The 27,656-nt window shown below is 43.9% G+C and overlaps 1 protein-coding gene across 2 annotated transcripts in view; it reads right to left on the minus strand.

The window, feature by feature from the left end:
* Nucleotides 1-1,814: 1,814 nt before the first annotated feature.
* Nucleotides 1,815-27,656, minus strand: part of LOC118368349 (cysteine-rich motor neuron 1 protein-like) — a 56,190-nt gene continuing 30,348 nt past the window's right edge. For both annotated transcript variants that reach the window (XM_035752378.2, XM_035752377.2), the window contains 10 exons: nucleotides 18,844-19,047; nucleotides 16,658-16,786; nucleotides 16,212-16,365; nucleotides 13,162-13,283; nucleotides 9,154-9,372; nucleotides 8,357-8,572; nucleotides 6,737-6,949; nucleotides 5,741-5,866; nucleotides 4,964-5,142; nucleotides 1,815-4,362 (listed from right to left, as the gene is read on the minus strand). In XM_035752378.2, coding sequence (XP_035608271.2) covers nucleotides 4,171-4,362; nucleotides 4,964-5,142; nucleotides 5,741-5,866; nucleotides 6,737-6,949; nucleotides 8,357-8,572; nucleotides 9,154-9,372; nucleotides 13,162-13,283; nucleotides 16,212-16,365; nucleotides 16,658-16,786; nucleotides 18,844-19,047 — 1,754 coding nt within the window. In that variant the 3' untranslated portion in view covers nucleotides 1,815-4,170. The remainder of the gene's footprint in view (nucleotides 4,363-4,963; nucleotides 5,143-5,740; nucleotides 5,867-6,736; nucleotides 6,950-8,356; nucleotides 8,573-9,153; nucleotides 9,373-13,161; nucleotides 13,284-16,211; nucleotides 16,366-16,657; nucleotides 16,787-18,843; nucleotides 19,048-27,656) is intronic.

Here is a 27,656-nt window from a genome sequence, read left to right on the forward strand (position 1 = left end):
CTCCACTCGCTGTGTTTGGAGGAAGAAGAAGGATGAGTACAACCCCAAGAACACCATCCCAACCGTGAAGCATGGAGGTGGAAACATCATTCTTTGGGGATGCTTTTCTGCAAAGGGGACAGGATGACTGCACCGTAATGAGGGGAGGATGGATCGGGCCATGTATCGCGAGATCTTGGCCAACAACCTACTTCCCTCAGTAAGAGCATTGAAGATGGGTCGTGGCTGGGTCTTCCAGCATGACAACGACCCGAAACACACAGCCAGGGCAACTAAGGAGTGGCTCCGTAAGAAGCATCTCATAGTCCTGGAGTGGCTAAGCCAGTCTCCAGACCTGAACCCAATAGAACATCTTTGGAGGGAGCTGAAAGTCCGTATTGCCCAGCGACAGCCCCCGGAACCTGGAGGATCTGGAGAAGGTCTGTATGGAGGAGTGGGCCAAAATCCCTGTTGCAGTGTGTGCAAACCTGGTCATCAACAACAGGAAACATATGATCTCTGTAATTGCAAACAAAGGTTTCTGTACCAAATATTAAGTTCTGCTTTTCTGATGTATCAAATACATATGTCATACAATAAAGGGCTACTTAATTACTTAAAAATCATACAATGTGATTTTCTGGATTTTTGTTTTAGATTCCGTCTCTCACAGCTGAAGTGTACCTATGATAAAAATTACAAACCTGCTTTGTAAGTAGGAAAACCTGCAAAATCGTCAATGTATCAAATACTTGTATACTGTGTATGTGTGTATGTGTGTATATATATTATATATTTATACACATAGTATATATATATACACACACACTACTGTGTGTATATATATATATATATATATATATATATATATATACACAGTAGTGTGTGTGTGTGTATATATATATATATATATATATATATATATATATACTATGTGTATAAATATATACATATACACACAGTGTATATATATATATATATATATACTGTGTATGTATGTATGTATGTGTGTGTGTGTGTGTGTATATATATATATATAATATATATATATATATACACTGTGTGTGTATATATATATACTGTGCGTGTGTGTGTATGTATATATATATATATATATATATATATATATATATATATATATATATATACTGTGTGTGTGTGTATGTATATATATATATATATACACATACACTACTGTGTATATATATATATATATATATATATATATCACAGTACACAGTGTGTGTGTATATATATATATACATACACGCACAGTATATATACACACACAGTATATATATATATACACTATACGATGTGGTAGATGTCCTAACCGATGTCCTAACCGACTTGCCAAAACTATAATTTGTGAACAAGAAATTTGTGGAGTGGTTGAAAAATGAGTTTTAATGACACCAACCTAAGTGTATGTAATCTTCCGACTTCAACTGTGTATGTATATGATTTTCTTTTTCTCTGAAAACTTGGGGTGCCAAATAAAACTTCCCACGGGCCAGTTGGGGAACCCTGCTCTAGGCTTTGAGAAACACCACACACAGATCTCTGGCCACATCCTCTAACACAACACAGATAAGCAGAGCATAGCAACTATGATAAAGAGAAATGGGAATGTGAAATCCTTTTGCAAACTAACGGAGAGGGAAAGCTGATCACCTTCGGCAGCACTGCGCAAGAGTACTTAAAGGAACAGATGTCATATCTAATGTTACCTCTTTTGAACCCAACAAGCACAGCACACTTCCTCATTGCAAACATAATCTCACCATGGAAATGACACAAACACTGAAATGTCTTCCCAAACGTTAAAGGCAAAGTCATTTTTGTTCACACATTTTATTTTTTCAAAATAAGTGTAAATGTTACAGTTCAACATCTAAGAAAAATGTATTTACAGTTTGCAAAAGTAAAATAAATAAGCTTGAATAACAAAGCAGATAGAAATGGTAAATGGTTTACAATATTGAAAATGTACAGCAGCTTTGGCTACCAAGTTCATTTGCCAAAAACACATCTCAAACTATAGATTAGTATTAATAAATAAAGCTATGTGAAAAAATAAATAAGGTACTCTTCTGTCCACTACTTTTATCTACCTTTTTTACACATAGGAAAAACAAATAACTGTAGGCTTTTACAAGCCGCATCTTCACTTCATTTAAAGCACATGGTTGTGATTCAAACAGAACCAAATCGACAGAATTACTTTTAGAACTCTTCAATAGAAATCTACATTTGTCTCCACCCACTTTTGACATCACAATGGTCTTTGTATCGAGAGAGTGGCAATGTAATTATGAAATCATGCCCAAAGATTTCTTATTAAACCCCAGTCTGTTTTGTAAAGCTCCAAAGCACAGCTCTTTCACTAGATCGATCTGATTGTTAATAAGCCAAGACTGTGCTGCAACAGTATGTTAACTTGAGTGGTTTATCATTACGTGCTAAATATGCCTATCAAATCCCCGATTAGGCCTTTATCCCTCTAGGAATTCTCCCCCACAGCTTTTTAAAACACTGAACACTTACAAAAGTGCTAATTTTCATGAACATGCTCTGATGTTGTAATGTACTATTATTTACAGTTCATAGCAGTCTCCTTGAACCCCTTGCCTTTGTTCACTGTAATACGTTATAAACTGGTGGAATGGGGAGACCTTCAGTCAGGTTACCTGGGTATGGAATACATAGCACATCAGTTGAACTCTTCAAAGTGTACTGAATTGGGCTAGAATATGTTATAGGAGAAACAATGAAATATTATAAACATTTAAGGCTGTAAAAGGAAGGCTACAAATGCACACGTTAACATTCTCTGGAAACAGTAGCTCCTGTTTGTGCACGGCTGTAAATTAACTTATATAAGTGAGGCTTACTGTATATCGACATTCCTCGTGAGTTACTCCAGAAGGTCTGGCACTGCTTCTGTAGTTTCTTGTAACGAGTCGTCTTATCTGCAAGCTATAAAATAAGTCTGAATTCATGTTAATCCACTTCATCTTGAAGTCCATTGCCATTTCTACATGATGAAGTTCAGTCAATGGGATGATTCCTTCTGAAGGAAACCAGACTAAGAGTTATTGAGTAGAGAAGGATGAAGGACGATACTGTATTACAGACAGACACACTGGCTTCACGGCTGAGGCAGATTACATTCACTCATACTGTATTTGTGCCCTCTCTCCAGGGTAGCTGGTTGTTTTCTGAATGGAATGACTTGGTTATCTTTGAGGCAGACAGGAACCACTACAGTAAGTGGGAAGAGAAGAGCATCCTTCCTCTGCGTTAATGGAGAAAGTTTAGGCTGGTGTTTACAATGTTTTAATCTTGCCACCATGGAGACCATCACAAAACCAAGAAATACACTACAACTAGTACACATAGAAATACAACAAAAAAAATAATCTAAGATGGATACCAAATGTTCTAAAGCAGGAGTATGGGTCTATTTTCCCTGAGTCTGCTGGGTTCTGATGTTGCTCAGTCATTGACTGCGTAGAGGAGAGAGTCATGGATCTAGCCATATATCTGCTAATCCCTCCCATCCAATTTTGATTACAAATGGAAGACCAGTTAAATTGGCTTCACATCCAAAACAATTGTTGATCAATTGAGTGCTGCGCTGCAGCACATGGAAACCAGCAGACTGGAGACCCTCTAGTCTAGAACCCAAACTGCTGTCCTAAAGCTTTTATACTCCTCCTATTAACTTCATGTTCCAGCTCCAGAGGAGGCGAGAAGCAAAAATGATCATGTTCACAGTGCAGAGCTCTCTGGCTGAATTAGTAGCCTCTCTGGCTGTCTTTCTGTCTGTGGTGAACTGTATGGCAAAGTCCCAGAATGGCCACATCCTCCTGCCTCCCCTGTCTCTCCTCACCGCCACAGCAGCCAGGCCACAGTAAAGCGCCAAACGCAGGATATAGCAGTATGATAAAGCAACAGGAAGTTGCAATGTTTTGTGTTTTGTTGTGGATCATCAGTTTTACTGCCAGAGAGAGAGGGAGAAGGGGGGGGGATCCCAGACATGTGTGTGTACAGTACAATATATAGTTTTGTGGATCGATCACCATGGAAATGTGTGAAAGAGAGAAGAGGAAGTACTGGGTAGCCCTGCGAGCGGTGTAGAGTTTGGGGGTCCGGTTAGGGGGCTGGTGGTCAGGGGCCTGTAGGGATCTAGCGCTGCCCCCTGCCCTGGCCCATACTCAGCTTGGCCCGGGGGATGCTCATTCTCTCCACACACGGGGAGCTCATCTCTGGGGAGAAGTTGATGCTGCAGTCATTCTTCACGCTCTGGAACTTGTTCTCCTTTGAAGGTTCCATGTACACCAACGAGTTCTTATTCACATGCTTCTTCAGGATCACAGTCTAAGAAAGGAGAAGAGAGAGGAAAGATTCCCAGGGTTTCAAATATCAATTATTTAGCCAGTTATTGATTGGATCCTACTGCTTTGGGTTAGCGTGCACTGTGTCTAGTTCGGACGGGAGAGACTGTTCAGAAAGTATGTGACGATTTACGATTTTCTCTGCCACTAGTCTTATTTCATGGGGGTGTTGTAAAACTATCACACTTGATGATAAACTTGACACAGTTCAAAGTGCTCCTTCAGAATTAAGTCCTGGAAAAAGACATGAATCCCTACTTTATGACGCCCTGAACACGGGTTGTAAGCAGGAGCTGGAAGATCAAGGAAAACCCACGACCCACCCACAGATTAAAACCCAAAACAACCGCCCGCCCCACTATGGTGCTATGATTTAGCACCACACGGGTCTAAGTTTGGGCAGCAATGCTGGTTTGCAGCAGGTAGTTTAGCGGTTAAAAGTCTGTGCCCTTGAGCAAGGTACTTAACCCTAATTGCTCCTGAAGTCGCTCTGGTCTGCTCAAATGTAAAGGTTGAAATTCATTGGTGAAACTGTGCGTTCAGTACAGGGCCTAATGAGCTGATTTACCCACAATGCCTCTCACCTTCTTGGGGGCACTGTAGCAGGACATCTGCACCCACTTCTTTTTCTTGTTGATGAGGAGCGCCACGATGAGGAAGATGATGATGGCCAGGAGTAGGCCAGCCAGTATCCAGGCTGCTGATTGGTAGATGAGAGCCATCTCAGTTTGGCTGGGGGAGTTCTCTCCCAGGCTGTTCCCGTCTGCAAGGAGAATCAAACAGTATTAATATCAGCTCTCCCCCACAGACTAGACTACACACACTGCTGTCACACGGGCCAATATTTACATTACATTATTCCCCTTCTAATCAATTGAAATGAAAAGCAGCTCGTGTCCTTCCTTAGTGTTTGGCAGTTTTCCCCGGCCAATACCTCAGATACAGTCTTCAGATGAATGGTCTCTGTCCCAGGACTCTTATGGGTTAGTATTGTTTTGGCCACATCGATTCATCATGTGTCACTGTGCATTTATCTCATTTGTCAAAGTGTCCCTATATAATATAATATATATATACTTTTTTTATTGAACCTTTATTTAACTAGGCAAGTCAGTTAAGAACAAATTCTGATTTACAATGATGGCCGACGCTGGGCCAATTGCGCGCCGCCATATGGAACTCCCAATCACGGCCGGTTGTGATACAACCTGGATGACATGTCAAGTCACAGGGCTGAGCTGAGGCAGGTGTTACCACCCAGTCCCATATTATTACTATTATTAGTTAACCATCGCTGTGGGCCATAGGACGAGTGAGCGAGTAAGTGAAAGAGAGGGACAGACAGACAGTGTTAATGTTACCTGTAGCAGCAATGATAGGAGGTACGGTGACAGTGGTGATCCAGACTGTGTTGTCCACTGTGGTAGTAACCCTGGTCTTGGGGTCCTTGGTCGACACCATCATTGGAACAGATGTTGTTGTCATTTCTGTAAATCAGGATATCACAACCATAACTCACATACCCATTCACTCATGTAATGTCAAACACACTTGAACCAAAAACAAATCCCCACATAAGTCAATGTAACAGAAGGTTATTGTTTGGATGAGTATCTGTAGATAAGGTGTGTTTACAGGACGTGTTCTCTAAGCTTCCATAACCCTCCTTTGTCAAGTGCTGTTTTCCACCGAGCAAATAACCAAAACAAAGATGAAACGGCTACAAATCACAGGGAACAATGCAGGCCTGTGCCAAGGTTTTCCTCGATAGGAAAAGCTGATGGAGCTTTGCCTTCTTGTGCCGCCATGGAGAGTGGCGGGTCGGCTCAGCCGGAGACAGGAAACACGTGTGAATGTGCGGATGCTTGGGGAATGTTTTCGGTCGAAGTGGGTTGTGTCACATGGAATGTTGCTGTGAGTAACCGTGTTTGCCCATGCAGCGCCAGCAAGACTGGCACTCAGGACGCGACTCACACATGCTTGCCTTATTCTAGCTAAAGACTTTTCCTCCCTTCCTACAAGTTACAGTGTGAATAATAATTTTCTCAATAACAAGCTGTACCTTGTCCCAAAGGAACAACTTGTTTTAATGCATACTTAATATGGGTTTCTCACAGTTTTCACAAGACAAGACATAAATACTGTATTCTACACACCAGAATTACAGTGGACATCATTAGAGAGGGTAACAAGCAGTGTGCTCTCACCCAGCTAGACTTTCGCACACACACACACACACACACACACACACACACACACACACACACACACACACACACACACACACACACACACACACACACACACACACACACACACACACACACACACACACACACACACACACACACACTCACCCAGACAGTGAGGGCAGCACTGGCCCTTGCGCAGGACAGGCACTCTGCAGTTGGCAGGCGGGCAGCGCTGGGAGAAACACTGAATGGTTCCGTTGTTGCAGGAACAACTGGTGCAGGCATTGGCCTTCCAGGTGTCCCCAGCCAACAGCACGTCTCCCTCGCTGGAGATACAATACTCCTGCTGACTGGTGCTCACTGGGAGCAGGGGACCCTCTGTGGATGGAGGGATGGATGGATGGAGAGAAAGGGTTAACTTTATCACAGATAATCCCCTGGCTCCCAGGCTAACACCGGCAGTATAACATCTCCCAGGCTAACACCGGCAGTATAACATCTCCCAGGCTAACACCGGCAGTATAACATCTCCCAGGCTAACACCGGCAGTATAACATCTCCCAGGCTAACACCGGCAGTATAACATCTCCCAGGCTAACACCGGCAGTATACATCTCCCAGGCTAACACCGGCAGTATAACATCTCCCAGGCTAACACCGGCAGTATAACATCTCCCAGGCTAACACCGGCAGTATAACATCTCCCAGGCTAACACCGGCAGTATAACATGTTAATCCAGAGCGGTTATTGGACCTGTAGGTCTGTGTTTGAGATAAGATGATTTTAACTGTATGGTAAAAACTAGCAGGAGGCTAGCTAATGACTAGGGAACACATGGCTGCTGTTCTCTCTGTCAGTTAAATCTCTGGCTTATCTCTGTGTCTCATTGCCCCCGGGCCCATAGATCAATGGCCTTCCTGTGACCAAAGACTTAGTTAGATTGTACACATATTGGCAGTACTGTACATCATGGGGCATGTCATTGAAATGTGCATTATTCCCACATTCCTAAGAGCCAGGCTCATGCATAAGGGAAAACTGCTTTTCTGGGGGAGATGTGGTGATAACGCAGCTAGCCGAGCATTCCCCAGGAGGCTCTGTGGGTTTCAGGAGCAGTCATGCATTTTTTATTTGTGGGGCTCATGCTTTTGGGGCTGAGGGATGAGTGAGGGGTGGGAGGAGGTGTTGGGGCGGGAGGAGGAGCGAGGGGTGAGGGTACTGAAATAGTGCAGATGGTCACCAACTCTGTTCTTCTCAACAGGGTACGTGACCTGACCAGGAGAAACTAGTTATATAGGCTATAACTAGGGCCCAGAGTTTTTCCTAGTCATATCACATTGCCAGGAAAAACTCCTGGCCCTACAAATGACCAGTGGAAACGGACAGGGTTGTCCACATGTGTTCCTGTCTGGAGGACCTTGGTATATACCAATGTAAACCCAGCCAGTTTGGTCTGGTTTCTTTATAAGCCTGACATTAAACTGTCCGACAGCGTTTAACATGCACCCAGGAAAGACAAGGCAAGGCTCCACAATCCACAACCACATGTTGCGGATAATGGCTCCAGCTTAGATTTATCCCACTCTGACTGACCACAAACTGACATTTCTTTCTGGAATTATTCCTGGATGTACTGTAAGGGCTTTTGATATTATCTGAAATTGCTCTTGTCAAGGCTAATATGATGATGGAGTTCTACATTTACAGAGAAGAAAATGGCTTTGCATTAGATGCTTCCTATTAAAGCAGCCTATGACAGATGTAGGGGATGTAAGGTACTGTACCTGGGCAGACATGGCAACAGGTGTCCTTGTTCCTGGTTGGGGCCTGACACACAGCAGGGGGACACACTTCAGTGTCGCACAGGACGCGGCCCTTCCTGCAGGTGCAGCGTGTACAATCGTCCAGGTTCCAGGTCTCTCCCTCCACATAGAGTTCCCCCCCAGGGGCCCGGCACACCACCAGGTCCATGCCCTCCGGCTGACCACTTCCTGATTCATCTGGACAGATGATATATAGGTTAGGAAAGACAGATAACAGCAACACAACAACACACTCAAAGAGTTCAGAGTCTACAAAGAACAAGATTCCCATCTTGCTACAATTAGATGTGTGACATCAATGCCGAAAGACTAAAGCCTGGCAGTTACACAACTATGTGTGGTGGACCATAGTTTCCTCTAGTCTAGTACAACTGTACAGATAAAATATTTGACTCCCCAATAGGATTGACATTCGTAAGGAGTTAATGTCTTGTCTACTGACAAACGAGTGACTGAAAGTTGTAGACTTCTTTCACTCCTAAATATTTGAACAGTCCACTGAGTCACTCCCATATAAATAGAGTGACTGGGAGGGGTGTGGATGAAGAGGCATGGATGTGTAACTGTGTATCAATGTGTGTTGCTCCTTACAGAAACACAAAGTGTTCATGGAGTCTGAGACCTGGGTTGACTACTGGGGCAGTAAGTGGGCTCTTAGGAGAGTGAGATCCTAGGGGACTGTGACCTGCCAGACCTGTGTGTGTGTGTGTCTTTGTATGTGTGTGTTGATAGACCAGGTGGCTCCAGACAAGACATACCTTCACAAGTGGGGCAGCACTGGTCAGGCCTGACCACGGGGTTGGCGCAACTGGGCACAGGGCAGGATATGAGCACACACATCTCTCTCCCAGTGTGGCAGTAGCAGTCGCGGCAGCCGTCGTGCCAGCTCTCGCCCTTCTCATAGCGGTGCCCGTTGGAGGTCAGGCAGTGGCTGGGCATAGGGGTGGGGGCAGTGGTGCTTGGCAGGTGGCCACTCTCTGGAAAACAAACATTAACACAGACAAACAGACGTTAGGCAGGGAGGGAGGCTGGTGACTTGAACCTGTGAGAAACAGGCATCAGGGATGTTTCAGGGCATGACAAATTCAAAGTGGAAATTTCATTAAGAAGAATTATTTACGGTTTATAGTAAAGGCAGCAAATGTTATTGTCTTGGCTCTGTTACTGTCCCTGGATCCTCTCAGCTCCACCTTCACCAAACACCAATATGTGACCTTCCTTTTAAAGTCCCTTTATTTCCCAATAATCCATTTAAAACAGCACCACAAATAAATTAAGTTGAATCATTTCCCTGAGATTTTTGGCACCGGACCCAAAACTGAGGTCCTGTGTTTCTTTTGAGGGATAGGTTTAGTTTATAAAACCCCACAAATGCCAATAACTGGCCTCCAATGTGTTACAAACCCAGTGTGGCTGTTAAGTCCTGGGAGAACAGTGTTTTAGAATACAACATACTGCAGTAACTCAGTGATTCGCATCATGTTTTCACATCCAGGGCGGTGGTTTGTGCCTCTTCTCTCTTAACACACTGATATAACACACTGTTATATACACACACAAAATGGTACAGCTCCCCAAAAGTTTCCTATCCATAAATACTTGAACAGCCCACTGAGTACCTGATCCAAGAGTATCAAAATAAGGTCAACAACAGGGCCGTGGAATAGACAGAAGTGTCTATGTGTGGGGAAATGGACCCACTGCACCGGCGTCTTGCTAAGCAAGAAACCAAAAATATATGCCAAGCTAAAATATTTATAATATTACTGAAAAAAAGAAAATAAACATCAAATAAAACTGTCAGTGTATAAATAAGCTGTTCGCAAACTTTCTTTAACTTTTGTGGTTGGTGAATCTAATCAGACATGCACACACAGGCCTCAGAGAGAGTTAAATAAAAACAAGAGTCAAAACATCCATTCATAACAGACCAGCTAAAGGTCCCAGCAAATCACATCTGCTACATAATGGGAGAAAGTCAACACTTCAGAGAGACTCGTATCTCTCTAATTCACAGTATATCGTCTACTCCTCACCCTGAATCTGTTTAACAGGACACAGACACAATCACTCTCACAATCAAACACACAAGGTCACACACACACAAATACACATGTACTGTATTTATTTATCTGTATATGTTATGTATGCTATGTATGTATGTACAGTTGAAGTTGGAAGTTTACATACACCTTAACCAAATACATTTAAACTCAGTTTTTCACAATTCCTGAAATTTAATCATAGTAAAAATTCCCAGTCTTAGGTCAGTTAGGATCACCACTTTATTTAAAGAATGTGAAATGTCAGAATAATAGTAGCGAGAATGATTTATTTAAGCTTTTATTTCTTTCATCTCATTCCCAGTGGGGCAGAAGTTTACATGCACTCAATTAGTATTTGGTAGCATTGCCTTTATATTGTTTAACTTGGGTCAAACGTTTCAGGTAGCCTTTCACAAGCTTCCCACAATAGGTTGGGTGAATTTTGGCCCATTCCTCCTGACAGAGCTGGTGTAACTGAGTCAGGTTTGTAGGCCTCCTTGCTCGCACACGCTTTTTCAGTTCTGCCAACACATTTTCTATAGGATTGAGGTCAGGGCTTTGTGAAGGCCACTCCAGTACCTTGACTTTGTTGTCCAGAAGCCATTTTGACACAACTTTGGAAGTATGCTTGGGGTCATTGTCCATTTGGAAGACCCATTTGCGACCAAGCTTTAACTTCCTGACTGATGTCTTGAGATGTTGCTTCAATATATCCACATAATTTTCCTCCCTCATGATGCCATCTATTTTGTGAAGTGCATCAGTCCCTCCTGCAGCAAAGCACCCCCACGACATGATGATGCCACCTCCGTGCTTCACGGTTGGGATGGTGTTCTTTGGCTTGCAAGCCGCCCCATTTTTCCTCCAAACTTAAAGATGGTCATTATGGCCAAACAGTTCTATTTTTGTTTCATTAGACCAGAGGACATTTCTCCAAAAAGTACAATCTTTGTCCCCATGTGCAGTTGCACACCGTAGTCTGTCTTTTATTTTTTATTGTGGTTTTGGACCGGTGGCTTCTTCCTTGATGAGTGGCCTTTCAGGTTATGTCGATATAGGACTCGTTTTACTGTGGATATAGATACTTTTGTACCTGGTTCCTCCAGCATCTTCACAAGTGTCTTTTGCTGTTGTTCTGGGATTGATTTGCACTTTTCGCAACAAAGTACATTCATCTCTAAGAGACAGAACGCGTCTCCATCCTGAGCGGTATGACGGCTGCGTGGTCCCATGGTGTTTATACTTGTGTATTATTGTTTGTACAGATGAACGTGGTAACTTCAGGTGTTTGGAAATTGCTCCCAAGGATGAACCAGACTCGTGGAGGTCTACATTAGGTTTTTTCTGAGGTCTTGGCTGATTTTTTTATTTATTTCCCATTATGCCAAGCAAAGAGGCACTGAGTTTGAAGCCAGGCCTTGAAATACATCCACAGGTATACCTCCAATTGACTGAAATTATGTCAATTAGACTATCAGAAGCTTCTAAAGCCATGACATTTTTTTCTGGAATTTTCCAAGCTGTTTAAAGGCACAGTCAACTTAGTGTATCTAGCATCGACCGGGTGGCGCAGTGGTTAAGGGTGTGCCACCAGAGACTCTGGGTTCGCGCCCAGGCTCTGTCGCAACCGGCTGTGACCGGGAGGTCCGTGGGGCGACGCACAATTGGTCCAGCGTCGTTCGGGTTAGGGAGGGCTTGGCCGTTAGGGATATCCTTGACTCATCGCGCACCAGCGACTCCTGTGGCGGGCCGGGCGCAGTGCAAGGTTGCCAGGTGCATGGTGTTTCCTCCGACACATTGGTGCGGCTGGCTTCTGGGTTGGATGTGAGCTGTGTTAAGAAGCAGTGCGGCTTGGTTGGGTTGTGTATCGGAGGACGCATGAATTTCAACCTTCGTCTCTCCCGAGCCCGTACGGGAGTTGTAGCGATGAGACAAGATAGTAGCAACTAAAAACAATTGGATACCACGAAATTGGGGAGAAAAAGGGGTAAAAAATAAAAAATAAACTTAGTTTATGTAAACTTCTGACCCACTGGAATTTGAATACAGTGAATTATAAGTGAAATGATCTGTCCATTAATAATCGTTGGAAAAATTAAGTAGATGTCCTAACCGACTTGCCAAAACTTTGTTTGTTAACAAGAAATTTGTGGAGTGGTTGAAAAAATTGGTTTTATTGACTCCAACCTAAGTGCATGTAAACTTCCGACTTCAACTGTATGTATGTGTATATATACTGTGTGTATGTATGTATATTATTGTACTGCTCTAGGGATGTCATTTACTATCATGTATTGATCTTTACCTTTTTCAGATCATTTAATTACCATAGTGAATTATTGTAATATTTGTTTGTGTCAATTAATCCCATAAGGGATGGTTTGCCAATTGCCGATTTTACCCGAAATAAAATGTAATTCACTCACTCACTCACTCACTCACTCACTCACTCACTCACTCACTCACTCACTCACTCACTCACTCACTCACTCACTCACTCACTCACTCACTCACTCACTCACACACGTACACTTACACACGCTCACTTACACACGCTCACTCACACACACACATGGTCACACACACACACACACACGCTCACACACACACACACACGCACTACTTTTGTTGTTATGGACGTGTAGTCGTGTGACCGGCTGACCCAGAGGGATGAATATTGATGCGGACCAGATGAGACAGACAGACAGATGAGCACCATACCTTTGCACATGCAGATGGAGCAGCCCTTCCTGTTCTGCCGGTAGCCATCGCTGCAGTGCTTGTCACAAGTGAAGGGGGGACACTTGACACAGCGACACATCTCACAGCCGTGCTTATTCCTCCTGTGGGATAGATAGAACACACAGATGTCTTTATCAGATATCTAATGTGAGAGGGTAAGATAAGAAGGCTGTCTTTAAAGCTCAAATGGTGCATGTTTCAGTGAAAGCTCTGAAGCCAGCGGTCGGGTGGAATGCTGCCGTGGAGCCAGATGGTCAGGCATGGTATAATAGATACATGGTTCTGTTATCCCCCTGGTATATTAGTTGCCTTTGAAGAGGCCAGATAAAAGCAGCACCCTGGAACACGTGAAAGCCCCATGGTGCACAGCGCAAACACCATACCAATGCTAGAGTCTAGGGCACTGGGTTTAAAGCCAATTCGGATGCTTTCCATTAGATTCAACCTATTCAGATAGTTACTGTATTGCTACCAACGCCTTTGGCGGATATGTGAGGCCCAGAGCAGGGCCAAATGATATTCATGCAGCCAGGTTGATTAAGGGACATAGGTACTGAGAGGCCCTGCTCTCTATTAACTACGAGCTCATCATCACGGTTGATTTGTAAACAGAGCAGGGAGTTCAATTCTGTAGAGAGCCGATACAGACCCAGACACAGGGATGAGTTAGTACCAGAGGAAAAACAACCCCTGAGGAGTTTGAGAGACGATCTACATGGGGACTGAAATGAAAGTAAACCCCCACTAAATGGCCTAATGGTATGAGGGATACAAACAGAGAAAACAGCCTGTCATTTAGCTAGGAACAGACGCAGATCACGTGACCGAGTTGGATCCAGCTATGGATGTCATAAAACGCACACTGAGAGCACACAACATTAAGAACACCTTCCTGGCCTCCAGGAAGGCACTGCATTGCAGGCTTTACTTGGCTCATCGCGCTCTAGCGACTCCTTGTGGCCGGGCACCTGCAGGCTGACTTCGGTCGTCAGTTGAACAGTGTTTCCTCCGACACATTGGTGCAGCTGGCTTCCAGGTTTAAGCGAGCGGGTGTTAAGAAGCTCGGTATGGCGGGTCATGTGTTGGGGGACGCATGACTCGACCTTTGCCTCTCCCAAGCCCGTTGCGGAGTTGCAGCAATGAGACAAGATCGTAATCACCAAAATTGGGGTGAAGGGGTAAAAATTACAACAAAATGTGTTTTTAAATTAAACCTTCCTAATATTGAGTTGCCCTCAGAACAGCCTCAATTTGTTGGTGCATGGACTCTACAAGGAAAGTGTTCCATAGGGATTCTGGCCCATGTTGACTCCAATGCTTCCCACAGTTGTGTCAAGTTGGCTGGATGACCTTTGAGTGATAGACCATTCTTGATACACACGGGAAACTGTTGAGAGTGAAAAACCCAGCAGGGTTGCAGTTCTTAACACAAACCAGGGCACCTGGCAACTACTACCATACCCCGTTCAAAGGCACTTAAATATTTTCTTGCCCATTCACCCTCTGAATGGCAAACATACACAATCCATGTCTCAATTGTCTCAAGGCTTAAAAATCCTTATTTAATCTGTCTCCTCCCCTCCATCTACACTGATCTAAGTGGATTTAAGAAGTGACATCAATAAGGGATCATAGCTTTCACCTGGATTCACCTGGTAAGTCTGTTTCATGGAAAAAGCAGGTGTTCCTAATGTTTTGTACACTCAGTGTAGATGAGCAGCAGGTTGAGAAATTATGTTGATCAGATGGACTCATCTATTAGATCACTCCAGCCTCTTTCTATATGTGTCTCCCATGCTCTCTCTTTTTCTGGAACAAGTAACCCATCTTTTCAATTAAACATTGAGCTTGTTAGGTGGGATTAATTATCCTATTATTCTCTGTCGGCCACATAAATAAAACAGGAGATTAACCCTGTGTCCCACAGCAGCCGATCCACTAGCAGAGGGCACATCTCTGCTGAAACAGCAGTAAAGGCAGTATGGAGAGGCCAGGCTGAGCTCTGAGCTGGCTGGGTCCTCTGTGTACAAACACAGAGACAGAAAGTCTGGCCACCTTGGGAGCTGGGCTTTGTTTAAAGGTGTTGTGTGGAATTTTGTGCACCATGCTTGGCTCTGGGGCTGCTGTCTCTGTGCCGTCCCGGGCAACAGGAGAATGCCGTGCACGTCCAGTCAGATCCGATGATGATTTAGACCCATTGAGGAGGGGAAACGCTTTAAGTCCTCCTTTGTGTCCTGCTCAAGGCGCTCAACTGTGCCAAATGTCAATGTAAACACACCTTTAGGGCTCTGACCCACTCTGACAGCCCACTGCTCAGTGGTCACGCTTTCCCCCCTCAACACTGTTGAGATAAGAAAACTGGACAGTTCAAAGCAAGTATAGTTTATGAGGTTTGTATTAATTGTGGTTTAGTCACATACGCCACAAATTATATAGTTGATGATATAGTCTAGAGTTCTCTGCAGAGGTCATAAATGCAGACAATGTATACAAAGCCATCTCTGTGTCTTTTCACTGGTCCATTTTAGAAGCACCACTCTGCTAGAAAAGTGATGCATTACTTAGCTCATCGAGGATTCAGACTTCTGAAGCCAGTCCTGAACCGATGCTTATGAGTGATGAAGCCACCGCTTCCTGTTCCTCTTCCCCCTCGGGTTGCCTCTCTGCTGGCATCCTGTGCAGACATATCAGGCCCATCTTGAGCGGAGGCTCCAGAGAGCATGGTTCAGATACCAGAAGAATCTCATTGTATACAATTCATAAAGGCCGCTTTTGTGCAGATGCGTTTTTTAGCGTTGTTTTGAGACGGAAAGATGATTTATGAAATGTGTTTTTCCAGTTAAAGAGAGAGTGGATTGTATGTCAGGGCCCATGTCAATAATAAACCAGACAAATCACCATTCCTTCAGGCTTTGGTCTTTCAGTCGTGACCACTGGGTCTGTAACAGCCTTTGAGCTGCGTGGAAAATAAGGGGTGAATAATGAGCAGTGCTTAACTTGAAGATGTGTAGACAATTCAGAGGACTTACACATATCCGTAGGGGCAGGTCTTGCTGCAGGTCAGGGGTCGGCACTTGGGCATTGGAGAGCTGCACTCACACACCTCGCAGCCAAAGTCATCCTTCTCGTATCCCACGGGGCATTGCAGCGAGCAGTATTTCCCCAGGTCAGGGCAGGAGTAATCTGAAACAGTTCACATGGAGGTCACCTTACCATCGGCTGGCTCATCCATCAACACCATGTTAGTTTTCTATAGGGCGTTTCATAAGCGAATACCAATGACAAAAAAACTGTGAATACCATGCAGCCATGGTAACAAATGAGGTGCGACAGATATTTGTTTTATGTTTCTGTATTGGAGATAATGTGCCAGGGACTTGACATTTGGAACAAGTACCAGTATGTGTGTGTTTATGTGTGTTCATGTGTGTTTATGTGTGTTTATGTATCTGTGTGTATCTGGTGTGAGACTCACGGTTGAGGCACTGGCAGAGCAGGCAGCCGTTGTTGTCCTGCTGGAAGCCGTAGGGGCAGTCCTTCCCTGAGAAAGAGCAGTTCTCCAGACGAGGACACAGCATAGGGCTCACCGTCTCATACGAAGGCTCTGTGGGACAGAAAAGCTGCTATAACTCTCTATGACATGTCATACTATACCTGCCTCTGTGAAGCCTATAACACTCACAGACATGTCATACTATTCTCAAATTAGGCTTTTATGAGAGTAAAGAGCAGAACACTTAGACACACAATGTTACACATCCATCGCCATGCCAACAGAAATGGTTCAGTGTTCACGTTGCTGCCATCTGAGAGAGACCGCTGTGATTAGAGATAAACGCAGGGCCATTACAGATATAGGTGCTCTCTATCAGAGGGCTTTGATGAATGAGCACGTCACATGTTGTCTAAACGACCTGAAGGAGTGCAGGAGCACGGCTTGGCTCTAGCCCAAACAGAGAAGCCCCTGTGTGGGAGTCTGGTGAGTCAGAGGCTGGCACTGGACAGACCCAGAGGGCCACATCATCACTGGAGCCCACCAGGGATGAGGTGTAATGCTGACCTGAGTCACACATGTACAAGCCACAACCAGGGGAAGCTAGGTGGGGGTCTAGTTGGGGGGTCCTCCATTATCTTGCTACATTCAGAGGGAGGAGCACCAAACGAGCTGTAACTAATTACGCAAAAACAAAAAACAGTGATCCACTCCAATTAAGCTTGATACGGCAATGCAGTCGGGAGGCTCCGTACGGTAGGTGTGACGTGATTGCGGCGCCTCAGGAGACTTGTGGAGGCCAAATCAAGCTCTCTACCGCATCGCCGTGAGCCTCCCAAATTTTGTAACAATGCAGAGAGCTCCCTATAGCTCCGCACTGACATGATCGGTTGAAGGTAGGTTGGGGCGGTACGTCCTGTATAAACACAAACTCACTTCCTTGACAACTTCCTTCACAACAGCTACGCTCTGCTCCGTGAAGCGCAGGAAATATGAATGCCCTGACTTCTGCAGAGGCCGCATCGCAGTAAATGCTGTGTGGCCAATACAAACACCGGAATGACCATAAATCGGATTTAACCCTTCAGTCTAAGCCGCGCCTCATGCAGGTGGGTCTCATATTGCAGGCTGGGCCAATAAAAAATCACAAAGGAGCCTGCAGCTGAAGAATGCTCTGTGGCCTCCTCTTTAATGAGCGGCCAACGTGGCCTCCACATAGCTTCAGGGGGAGAGACTATCCTACAGTCCAGTTCCACCAGTCAGGTTCCGAGCTCAAACTGACTGTATTGTCAAACACAAATGTTTTTGTAGTTTGGTCCAGCGCAGTAGGAACCTTTCCATTTACCGATGAAGACGTTAATTGCCAGATGTACATTGACATGTTATACATGAGATGTAGCTACATTGACATGTGAGGGGGTGGCCATTAATTGGGGTGAATTCCTGAAAATCAGCTGGCGAGTTGCAAGTTGTTTATGATATCAGTTTTGACAGATACACTATGTTGGCTATATCAAGAGCTCAATGGAATGCCAGATGCAATTGGTGGTGGTGCCCCTGACCCTTACACAATACATCAGAAACATTTCAATTAGACATTGTAATTATATTCAAAACTGTGAGTTCATGTAACGCTCTTTCCTGCCCTATTAGGCAAGTTGAACTGAAAATTCAATCTTCCATCAAAACGTGTGGTATGTCCATGCAATATAAGGCTACTTCAGAAGAAGTGCAACGTGAGATATTTCATTGTGAGGGAATTGACTGCTTATGTGTTGGCTATGTGTAGAACATATGTAGCATTACATTTGACCTGTTCCTTGCTAGTTTCAGACTTAAATCTCCAACTACTTCAACACCAGCCAATCATTTTTCTCAGTTATAAGCCAGCTGTCATCCCTGCTACAGGCTGTATGTTTTTTAATTTTACCTTTATTTAACTAGGCAAGTCAGTTAAGAACAAATTCTTATTTTCAATGACAGTCTAGGAACAGTGGGTTAACTGCCTGTTCATGGGGGAGAAAGACAGATTTGTACCTTGTCAGCTCGGGGATTTGAACTTGCAAACTTCCGGTTACTAGTCCAACGGTATAACCACTAGACTACCCTGCCGCCCCAAGAACAGCATGTGCATACAGATATTATTGTGTGTGTGTCTCCATACGAACCCTCGCAGAAGGGGCAGCATTCTCCAGGGATCTTGACTGGGTTCTGACAGCTCTGTTTGCAGGCCATGGCGGTACAGTGAGGGTCTCCATCCACACACTGACAGAAGGTGCAGTCATCCTCCTTCCACTGCTCCTCGTGGCCACGCAGCTTGTTGTTCACCCAACAGCTGGCCTCTGTGCTGTCCATAGACAGGAGCTCCACATCTGGACACACGGAGAGGGAGAGAGACAGAGGCTGGGATCAGAAGGAGAGAAGCGTGGGAACTATACTGTGCTGTTTGGTATGCCATCCTTACTTGTAAATGCTGTGTGGTGCATATGCCTTATGACACACACTCTACTTCCTAACAGATTCAATCAGATCATCATCATAGTCATCATCAACGCCGTTGTCATCAACTACGAATGTGGGAACACGTCATAGCCACGTAATTGAGTTAACAAAGGATATGGTGGAATCAGAGGTGAGGGAAGCAGGATATTCCTGGTGGGACCAGGAGAAACTGGCCAACCACCAAGACCGGTGGATGAACCCTCAAGAGCTCCTCAAGGAGTTAGAGTGGATGTAAAGCAAATGTACTGGGATCTAATGTATGTAAGTAGTGCTGGATGGACGAGCATGTCATATCGGAGAAAGATTAGTTCATTAAAAACACAGCGAGACATACATATCTAATTTCCTGTCTCTGCAGTGTCTAGTCTTTCCCCATAAGAGGAGTTAACCTCAGCCATGTGCATGTCACACAGACACAGTTTCATCCGTGCCCCCAAAGGCCAAAGAACAGTTCAGGGTTCAGTGCCATAAATTTCACTCCAAAGCAAAAAAATCCCATTTAAGAGCATTAGAGTGCCTTCAGAAAGTATTCACACCTCTTGACTTGTTCCACATTTTGTTGTGTAACAGCCTCAATTTGAAATGGATTAAATTTAGATTTTTTTTTGTCACCGGTCTACACACAATACCCCATAATGTCAAAGTGAAATGATGTTTTCAGAGAAAAAAAATCTAATTAATTACAAATGAAAAGCTGAAATGTCTTGAGTCAATAACTATTCAACCCTGTTGTTATGGCAAGTCTAAATATGTTCAGGAGTAAAAATGTGCTTAACAAGTCCCATAATAAGTAGCATGGACTCACTCTGTGTGCAATAATAGCGTTTAACATGATTTTTGAATGACCACCTCATCTCTATACCCCTACTCATGTAATTATCTGTAAGGTCCCTCATTCGAGCAGTGCATTTCAAACAGAGATTCGATCACAAAGACCAGGGAGGTTTTCCAATACCTCGCGAAGAAGGGAACCTATTGATAAAAAATAAGACCTTGAATATCCCTTTGAGCATGGTGAAGTTATTAATTACACTTTGGATGGTGTAGAAATACACCCAGTCACTACAAAGATACAGGCACCCTTCCTAACTCAGTTGCTGGAGAGGAAGGAAACCGCTCAGGGATTTCACCATGAGGCCAATGGTGACTTTAAAACAGTTACAGAGTTTAATGGTTGTGATAGGAGAAAACTGAGGATGGAACAACAACATTATAGTTACTCCACAATACTAACCTCATTGACAGAGTGAAAAGAAGGAAGCCTGTACAGAATAAACATATTCCAAAACACGCATCCTGTTTGCAACAAGGCACAAATTGATGTAGTTCTGTCCTTGAGCTGTTCTTGTCTATTAGTGTTCTGTATTATGTCATGATTCATGTTGTGTGACTCCAGGAAGAGTGGGGTTACTAATAAAATACCAACACCAAGATAATACTGCAATGTGGCAAAGCAATTAACTTTTGGTACTGAATACAAAGTGTTATGTTTGAGGCAAATCCAATACAACACATTACTGAATAGCACTCTCCATATTTGCAAGCATAGCGTCGGCTGCATCATGTTATGGGTATGCCTGCAATCGTTAAGGACTGGGGAGTTTTTCAGGATAAAAAATAAATGGAATGGAGCTAAGCACAGACAAAATCCTAGAGGAAAACCTGGTTCAGTCTGCTTTCCACCAGACATTGGGAGATGAATTCACCTTTCAGCAGGACAATAACCAAAAACACCAGACCAAATCTACACTGGAGTGGCTTGCCAAGAAGACAGTGAATTTTCCTGAGTGGCCGAGTTACAGTACCAGTCAAAAGTTTGGACACACCTAGTCATTCAAGGGTTTTTCTTTATTTTTTACTATTTTCTACATCGTAGAATAATAGTGAAGACATCAGAACTGTGAAATAACACATGGAATCATGTAGTAACCAAAAAGGTGTAAAACAAATCAAGATATATAAAAAGTTGTAGATTCTTCAAAGTAGTCACCCTTTGCCTTGATGACAGCTTTGCAAACTCTTGGCATACTATCAATCAGCTTCACCTGGAATGCTTTTCCAACAGTCTTGAAGGAATTCCCACATATTCTGAGTACTTGGCTTCTTTTCCTTCACTCTGCGGTCCAACTCATCCCAAAGCATCTCAATTGGGTTGATGTCAGGTGATTGTGGAGGCCAGGTGATCTGATGAAGCACTCCATCACTCTTCTTCTTGGTCAACTTGCCCCTACACAGCCTGAAGGTGTGTTGGGTCATTGTCCTGTTGAAAAACAAATGATAGCCCCACGAAGCGCAAACCAGATAGGATGGAGTATCGCTGCAGAATGCTGTGGTAGCTGGTTAAGTGTGTCTTGATTTCTAAATAAATCACTGACGGTGTCACCAGCAAAGCACCCCCACACCATCCCACCTCCTCCTCCATGCTTCACGGTGGGAACCACACACGCAGAGATCATCCATTCACCTACTCTGCGTCTCACAAAGACACAGTGGTTGGAACCAAAAATCTCAAATTTGGACTCTTCTCAAATTTGGACCAAAGGACAGATTTCCACCGGCCGAATGTCCATTGCTCGTGTTTCTTGTCCCAAGCAAGTCTCTTCTTCTTATTGGTGTCCTTTAGTAGTGGTTTCTTTGCAGCGATTTCAACCATGAAGGCCTGATTCACACAGCCTCCTCTGAACAGTTGATGTTGAGATTACTTGAACTCTGAATAATTTATTTGGGCTGCAATTTGAGGTGCAGTTAACTCTAATGAACTTATCCCCTGCAGCAGATGTAACTCTGGGTCTTCCTTTCCTATGGCGGTCCTCATGAGAGCCAGATTCATCATAGAGCTTGATGGTTTTTGCAACTGCACTTGAAGACATTTTCAAAGTTCATGACATTTTCTGCATTGACTGACCTTCATGCCTTATTTATTTATTTCACATTTATTTAACCAGGTAGGCAAGTTGAGAACAAGTTCTCATTTACAATTGCGACCTGGCCAAGATAAAGCAAAGCAGTTCGACACATACAACGACACAGAGTTACACATGGAGTAAAACAAACATACAGTCAATAATACAGTATAAACAAGTCTATATACAATGTGAGCAAATTAGGTGAGAAGGGAGGTAAAGGCAAAAAAGGCCATGGTGGCAAAGTAAATACAATATAGCAAGTAAAACACTGGAATGGTAGTTTTGCAATGGAAGAATGTGCAAAGTAGAAATAAAAACAATGGGGTGCAAAGGAGCAAAATAAATAAATCAATTAAATACAGTCGGGAAAGAGGTAGTTGTTTGGGCTAAATTATAGGTGGGCTATGTACAGGTGCAGTAATCTGTAAGATGCTCTGACAGTTGGTGCTTAAAGCTAGTGAGGGAGATAAGTGTTTCCAGTTTCAGAGATTTTTGTAGTTCGTTCCAGTCATTGGCAGCAGAGAACTGGAAGGAGAGGCGGCCAAAGAAATAATTGGTTTTGGGGGTGACTAGAGAGATATACTTGCTGGAGCGTGTGCTACAGGTGGGAGATGCTATGGTGACCAGCGAGCTGAGATAAGGGGGGACTTTACCTAGCAGGGTCTTGTAGATGACATGGAGCCAGTGGGTTTGGCGACGAGTATGAAGCGAGGGCTAGCCAACGAGAGCGTACAGGTTGCAATGGTGGGTAGTATATGGGGCTTTGGTGACAAAACGGATTGCACTGTGATAGACTGCATCTAATTTGTTGAGTAGGGTATTGGAGGCTATTTTGTAAATGACATCGCCAAAGTCGAGGATTGGTAGGATGGTCAGTTTTACAAGGGTATGTTTGGCAGCATGAGTGAAGGATGCTTTGTTGCGAAATAGGAAGCCAATTCTAGATTTAACTTCGGATTGGAGATGTTTGATATGGGTCTGGAAGGAGAGTTTACAGTCTAACCAGACACCTAAGTATTTGTAGTTGTCCACGTATTCTAAGTCAGAGCCGTCCAGAGTAGTGATGTTGGACAGGCGGGTAGGTGCAGGTAGCGATCGGTTGAAGAGCATGCATTTAGTTTTACTTGTATTTAAGAGCAATTGGAGGCCACGGAAGGAGAGTTGTATGGCATTGAAGCTTGCCTGGAGGATTGTTAACACAGTGTCCAAAGAAGGGCCGGAAGTATACAGAATGGTGTCGTCTGCGTAGAGGTGGATCAGGGACTCACCAGCAGCAAGAGCGACCTCATTGATGTATATAGAGAAGAGAGTCGGTCCAAGAATTGAACCCTGTGGCACCCCCATAGAGACTGCCAGAGGTCCGGACAGCAGACCCTCCGATTTGACACACCGAACTCTATCAGAGAAGTAGTTGGTGAACCAGGCGAGGCAATCATTTGAGAAACCAAGGCTGTCGAGTCTGCCGATGAGGATGTGGTGGTTGACAGAGTCGAAAGCCTTGGCCAGATCAATGAATACGGCTGCACAGTAATGTTTCTTATCGATGGCAGTTAAGATATCGTTTAGGACCTTGAGCGTGGCTGAGGTGCACCCATGACCAGCTCTAAAACCAGATTGCATAGCAGAGAAGGTATGATGAGATTCGAAATGGTCGGTAATCTGTTTGTTGACTTGGCTTTCGAAGACCTAAGAAAGGCATGGTAGGATAGATAAAGGTCTGTAGCAGTTTGGGTCAAGAGTGTCCCCCCCTTTGAAGAGGGGGATGACCACAGCTGCTTTCCAATATTTGGGAATCTCAGACGACACGAAAGAGAGGTTGAACAGGCTAGTAATAGGGGTGGCAACAATTTCGGCAGATAATTTTAGAAAGAAAGGGTCCAGATTGTCTAGCCCGGCTGATTTGTAGGGGTCCAGATTTTTCAGCTCTTTCAGAACATCAGCTGAATGGATTTGGGAGAAGGAGAAATGGGGAAGGCTTGGGCGAGTTGCTGTTGGGGGTGCAGTGCTGTTGACCGGGGTAGTAGTAGCCAGGTGGAAAGCATGGCCAGCCATAGAAAAATGCTTATTGAAATTCTCAATTATGGTGGATTTATCAGTGGTGACAGTGTTTCCTATCTTCAGTGCAGTGGGCAGCTGGGAGGAGGTGTTCTTATTCTCCATGGACTTTACAGTGTCCCAGAACTTTTTTGAGTTAGTGTTGCAGGAAGCAAATTTCTGCTTGAAAAAGCTAGCCTTGGCTTTTCTAACTTCCTGTGTATAACGGTTTCTAGCTTCCCTGAACAGCTGCATATCACGGGGGCTGTTCGATGCTAATGCAGAACGCCATAGGATGTTTTTGTGTTGGTTAAGGGCAGTCAGGTCTGGGGAGAACCAAGGGCTATATCTGTTCCTGGTTCTAAATTTCTTGAATGGGGCATGTTTATTTAAGATGGTTAGGAAGGCATTTTTTTTAAATATCCAGGCATCCTCTACTGACGGGATGAGATCAATATCCTTTCAGGATACCCCGGCCAGGTCGATTAGAAAGGCCTGCTCGCTGAAGTGTTTCAGGGAGCGTTTTACAGTGATGAGTGGAGGTCGTTTGACCGCTGACCCATTACGGATGCAGGCAATGAGGCAGTGATCGCTGAGATCTTGGTTGAAGACAGCAGAGGTGTATTTAGAGGGGAAGTTGGTTAGGATGATATCTATGAGGGTGCCTGTGTTTAAGGCTTTGGGGGGGTACCTGGTAGGTTCATTGATAATTTGTGTGAGATTGAGGGCATCAAGTTTAGATTGTAGGATGGCTGGGGTGTTAAGCATGTTCCAGTTTAGGTCGCCTAGCAGCACGAGCTCTGAAGATAGATGGGGGCAATCAGTTCACATATGGTGTCCAGAGCACAGCTGGGGGCAGAGGGTGGTCTATAGCAGGCGGCAACGGTGAGAGACTTGTTTTTAGAGAGGTGGATTTTTAAAAGTAGAAGTTCAAATTGTTTGGGTACAGACCTGGATAGTAGGACAGAACTCTGCAGGCTATCTTTGCAGTAGATTGCAACACCGCCCCTTTGGCAGTTCTATCTTGTCTGAAAATGTTGTAATTTGGAATTAAAATTTCAGAATTTTTGGTGGTCTTCCTAAGCCAGGATTCAGACACAGCTAGAACATCTGGGTTGGCAGAGTGTGCTAAAGCAGTGAATAGAACAAACTTAGGGAGGAGGCTTCTAATGTTAACATGCATGAAACCAAGGCTATTACGGTTACAGAAGTCATCAAAAGAGAGCGCCTGGGGAATAGGAGTGGAGCTAGGCACTGCAGGGCCTGGATTCACCTCTACATCGCCAGAGGAACATAGGAGGAGAAGAATAAGGGTACGGCTAAAAGCAATAAGAATTGGTCGTCTAGAACGTCTGGAACAGAGACTAAAAGGAGGTTTCTAGGGGCGATAAAATAGCATCAAGGTATAATGTACAGACAAAGGTATGGTAGGATGTGAATACAGTGGAGGTAAACCTAGGTATTGAGTGATGAAGAGAGAGATATTGTCTCTAGAAACATCATTGAAACCAGGAGATGTCATTGCATGTGTGGGTGGTGGAACTAATACATTGGATAAGGTATAGTGAGCAGGACTAGAGGCTCTACAGTGAAATAAGCCAATAAACACTAACCAAAACAGCAATGGACAAGACATATTGACATTAAGGAGAGGCATCCTTAGTCGAGTGATCAAAAGGGTCCAGTGAGTGGAGTGGTTGGTTTCAGGGTCACGGCGATTTAGACAGCTCGCCAGGACATCGGTAGCAAGCTAGCATAGGATGGAGGTCTGTTGTTAGCCACCTCTTGCGTTCCGTCAGTAGATTAGTGGGGTTCCGTGTGGTAGAGGGGATTAGTCCAAATCACACAACAACAAAAAAAATAAAAACAATAGATATAGTTATAGAGGCCCAAGAAGAAACATAATAATAATAAAAATAAATAAATTGTCCGATTGTCTATTCTGAGAGCAGCCGGTAAGACAGCTAACGGTTAGCAGGCCGCAGATGGGCGTTCAGGTAACGTCGCGACGGAGGAGCCAGCCGGATCTCCTTCGGGTAGATAACGTCGGCAGTCCAGTTGTGAAGGCCCGGTGGGGCTCCGCGTTGGCAGTAAAACGGGTCCGGATAGGTGACTGCAGCCCAGGAGTGATTGACGGAGCTGGCTAGCTCCGGAGTAATTGATGTTTGCTCCGGAATCGACGAGAGCAGATAGACACACGGATAGCAGCTAGCTAGCTGTGAGATCCGGGAATGAATGTCCAGAGAGCAGTTGAAATCCAAGGACATGAAGAGAAAAATTGGTCCGGTATGTTCCGTTCCGAGCCGCGCTGCGCCGTACAAAACTGGCGATAGATTTTCGAGCTAAAGGATAGCTGATGACCACAAACCGTGGTTAGCTGAATACTAACGATTTGCCAGTAAAGAAGCTAACTAGCTTCTGAACTAGCTTCTGATTAGCTTCTGGCTAGCTCCTGGCTAGCTTCTGGTTAGTTTCTGGCTAGCTTCTTGGAGTTTCTGGCTAGCTTCTGGCTAGCTTCTTGGAGGATTGCAGATTTGAGGTAAATAATACTTATTTATAAATATAAATTGGTGAGGCGGGTTGCAGGAGAGTGTTTTGAAGATGAGTTGATGGAAAAAATAAAATGTATGTGAAAAAAAGTTGAAAATATATATATATACAGGACACGACTAGACGAGGACAAAAGACGTCTGAACTGCTATGCCATCTCGGGAAATGTAATAAAGTAATGATGGACTTTCATTTCTCTTTGCTTATTTGAGCTGTTCTTTCCATAATATGGACTTGGTCTTTTACCAAATAGGGCTATCTTCTGTATACCCAACCCTAACTTGTCACAACACAACTGATTGGCTCAAACACATTAAGAAGGAAAGAAATTCCACAAATTATCTTTTAACAAGGTGCACCTGTTAATCGAAATGCATTCCAGGTGACTACCTCATGAAGCTGGTTGAGAGAATGCTAAGAGTGTTTAAAGCTGTCATTAGGGCAAAGGGGGGGTTACTTTGAAGAAGCTCAAATATAATATATAATTTGATTTGTTTAACACTTTTTCTGGTTACTACATGATTCCATATGTGCTATTTCATAGTTTTGATATCTTCACTTTTATTCGACAATGTAGAAAATATGAACAAATAAAGAAAAACCCTGGAATGAGTAGGTGTGTCCAAACTTCTGACTGGTACTATAAATCTACTTGAAAATCTATGGCAAGACCTTAAAATGGTTGTCTAGCAATGATCAACAATACAATCTGACAAAGCTTGAAGAATTTTGAAAATAATAATCGGCAAATGTTGCACAATCCAGATGTGGAAAGCTCTTAGAGACTTACCCAGAAAGACTGCCAAAAGGTGCTTCTACAAAGTATTAACTTAGGGGTGTGAATACTTATATCAATAAGGTTTTACCCATTTGTTTGAAGTCTAGGACCACAACATAATTCTGAATCCTGTTTGAGAGGCAACCCAGAAAACACATGGAGCTCCATTTGAGGTGATGTATGCCCTCTGAATTCTGGGAATCTATTTTGA

This window comes from Oncorhynchus keta, chromosome 35 (genome assembly GCF_023373465.1).
Source record: "Oncorhynchus keta strain PuntledgeMale-10-30-2019 chromosome 35, Oket_V2, whole genome shotgun sequence".
NCBI classification, from domain to species: Eukaryota; Metazoa; Chordata; class Actinopteri; order Salmoniformes; family Salmonidae; genus Oncorhynchus; species Oncorhynchus keta.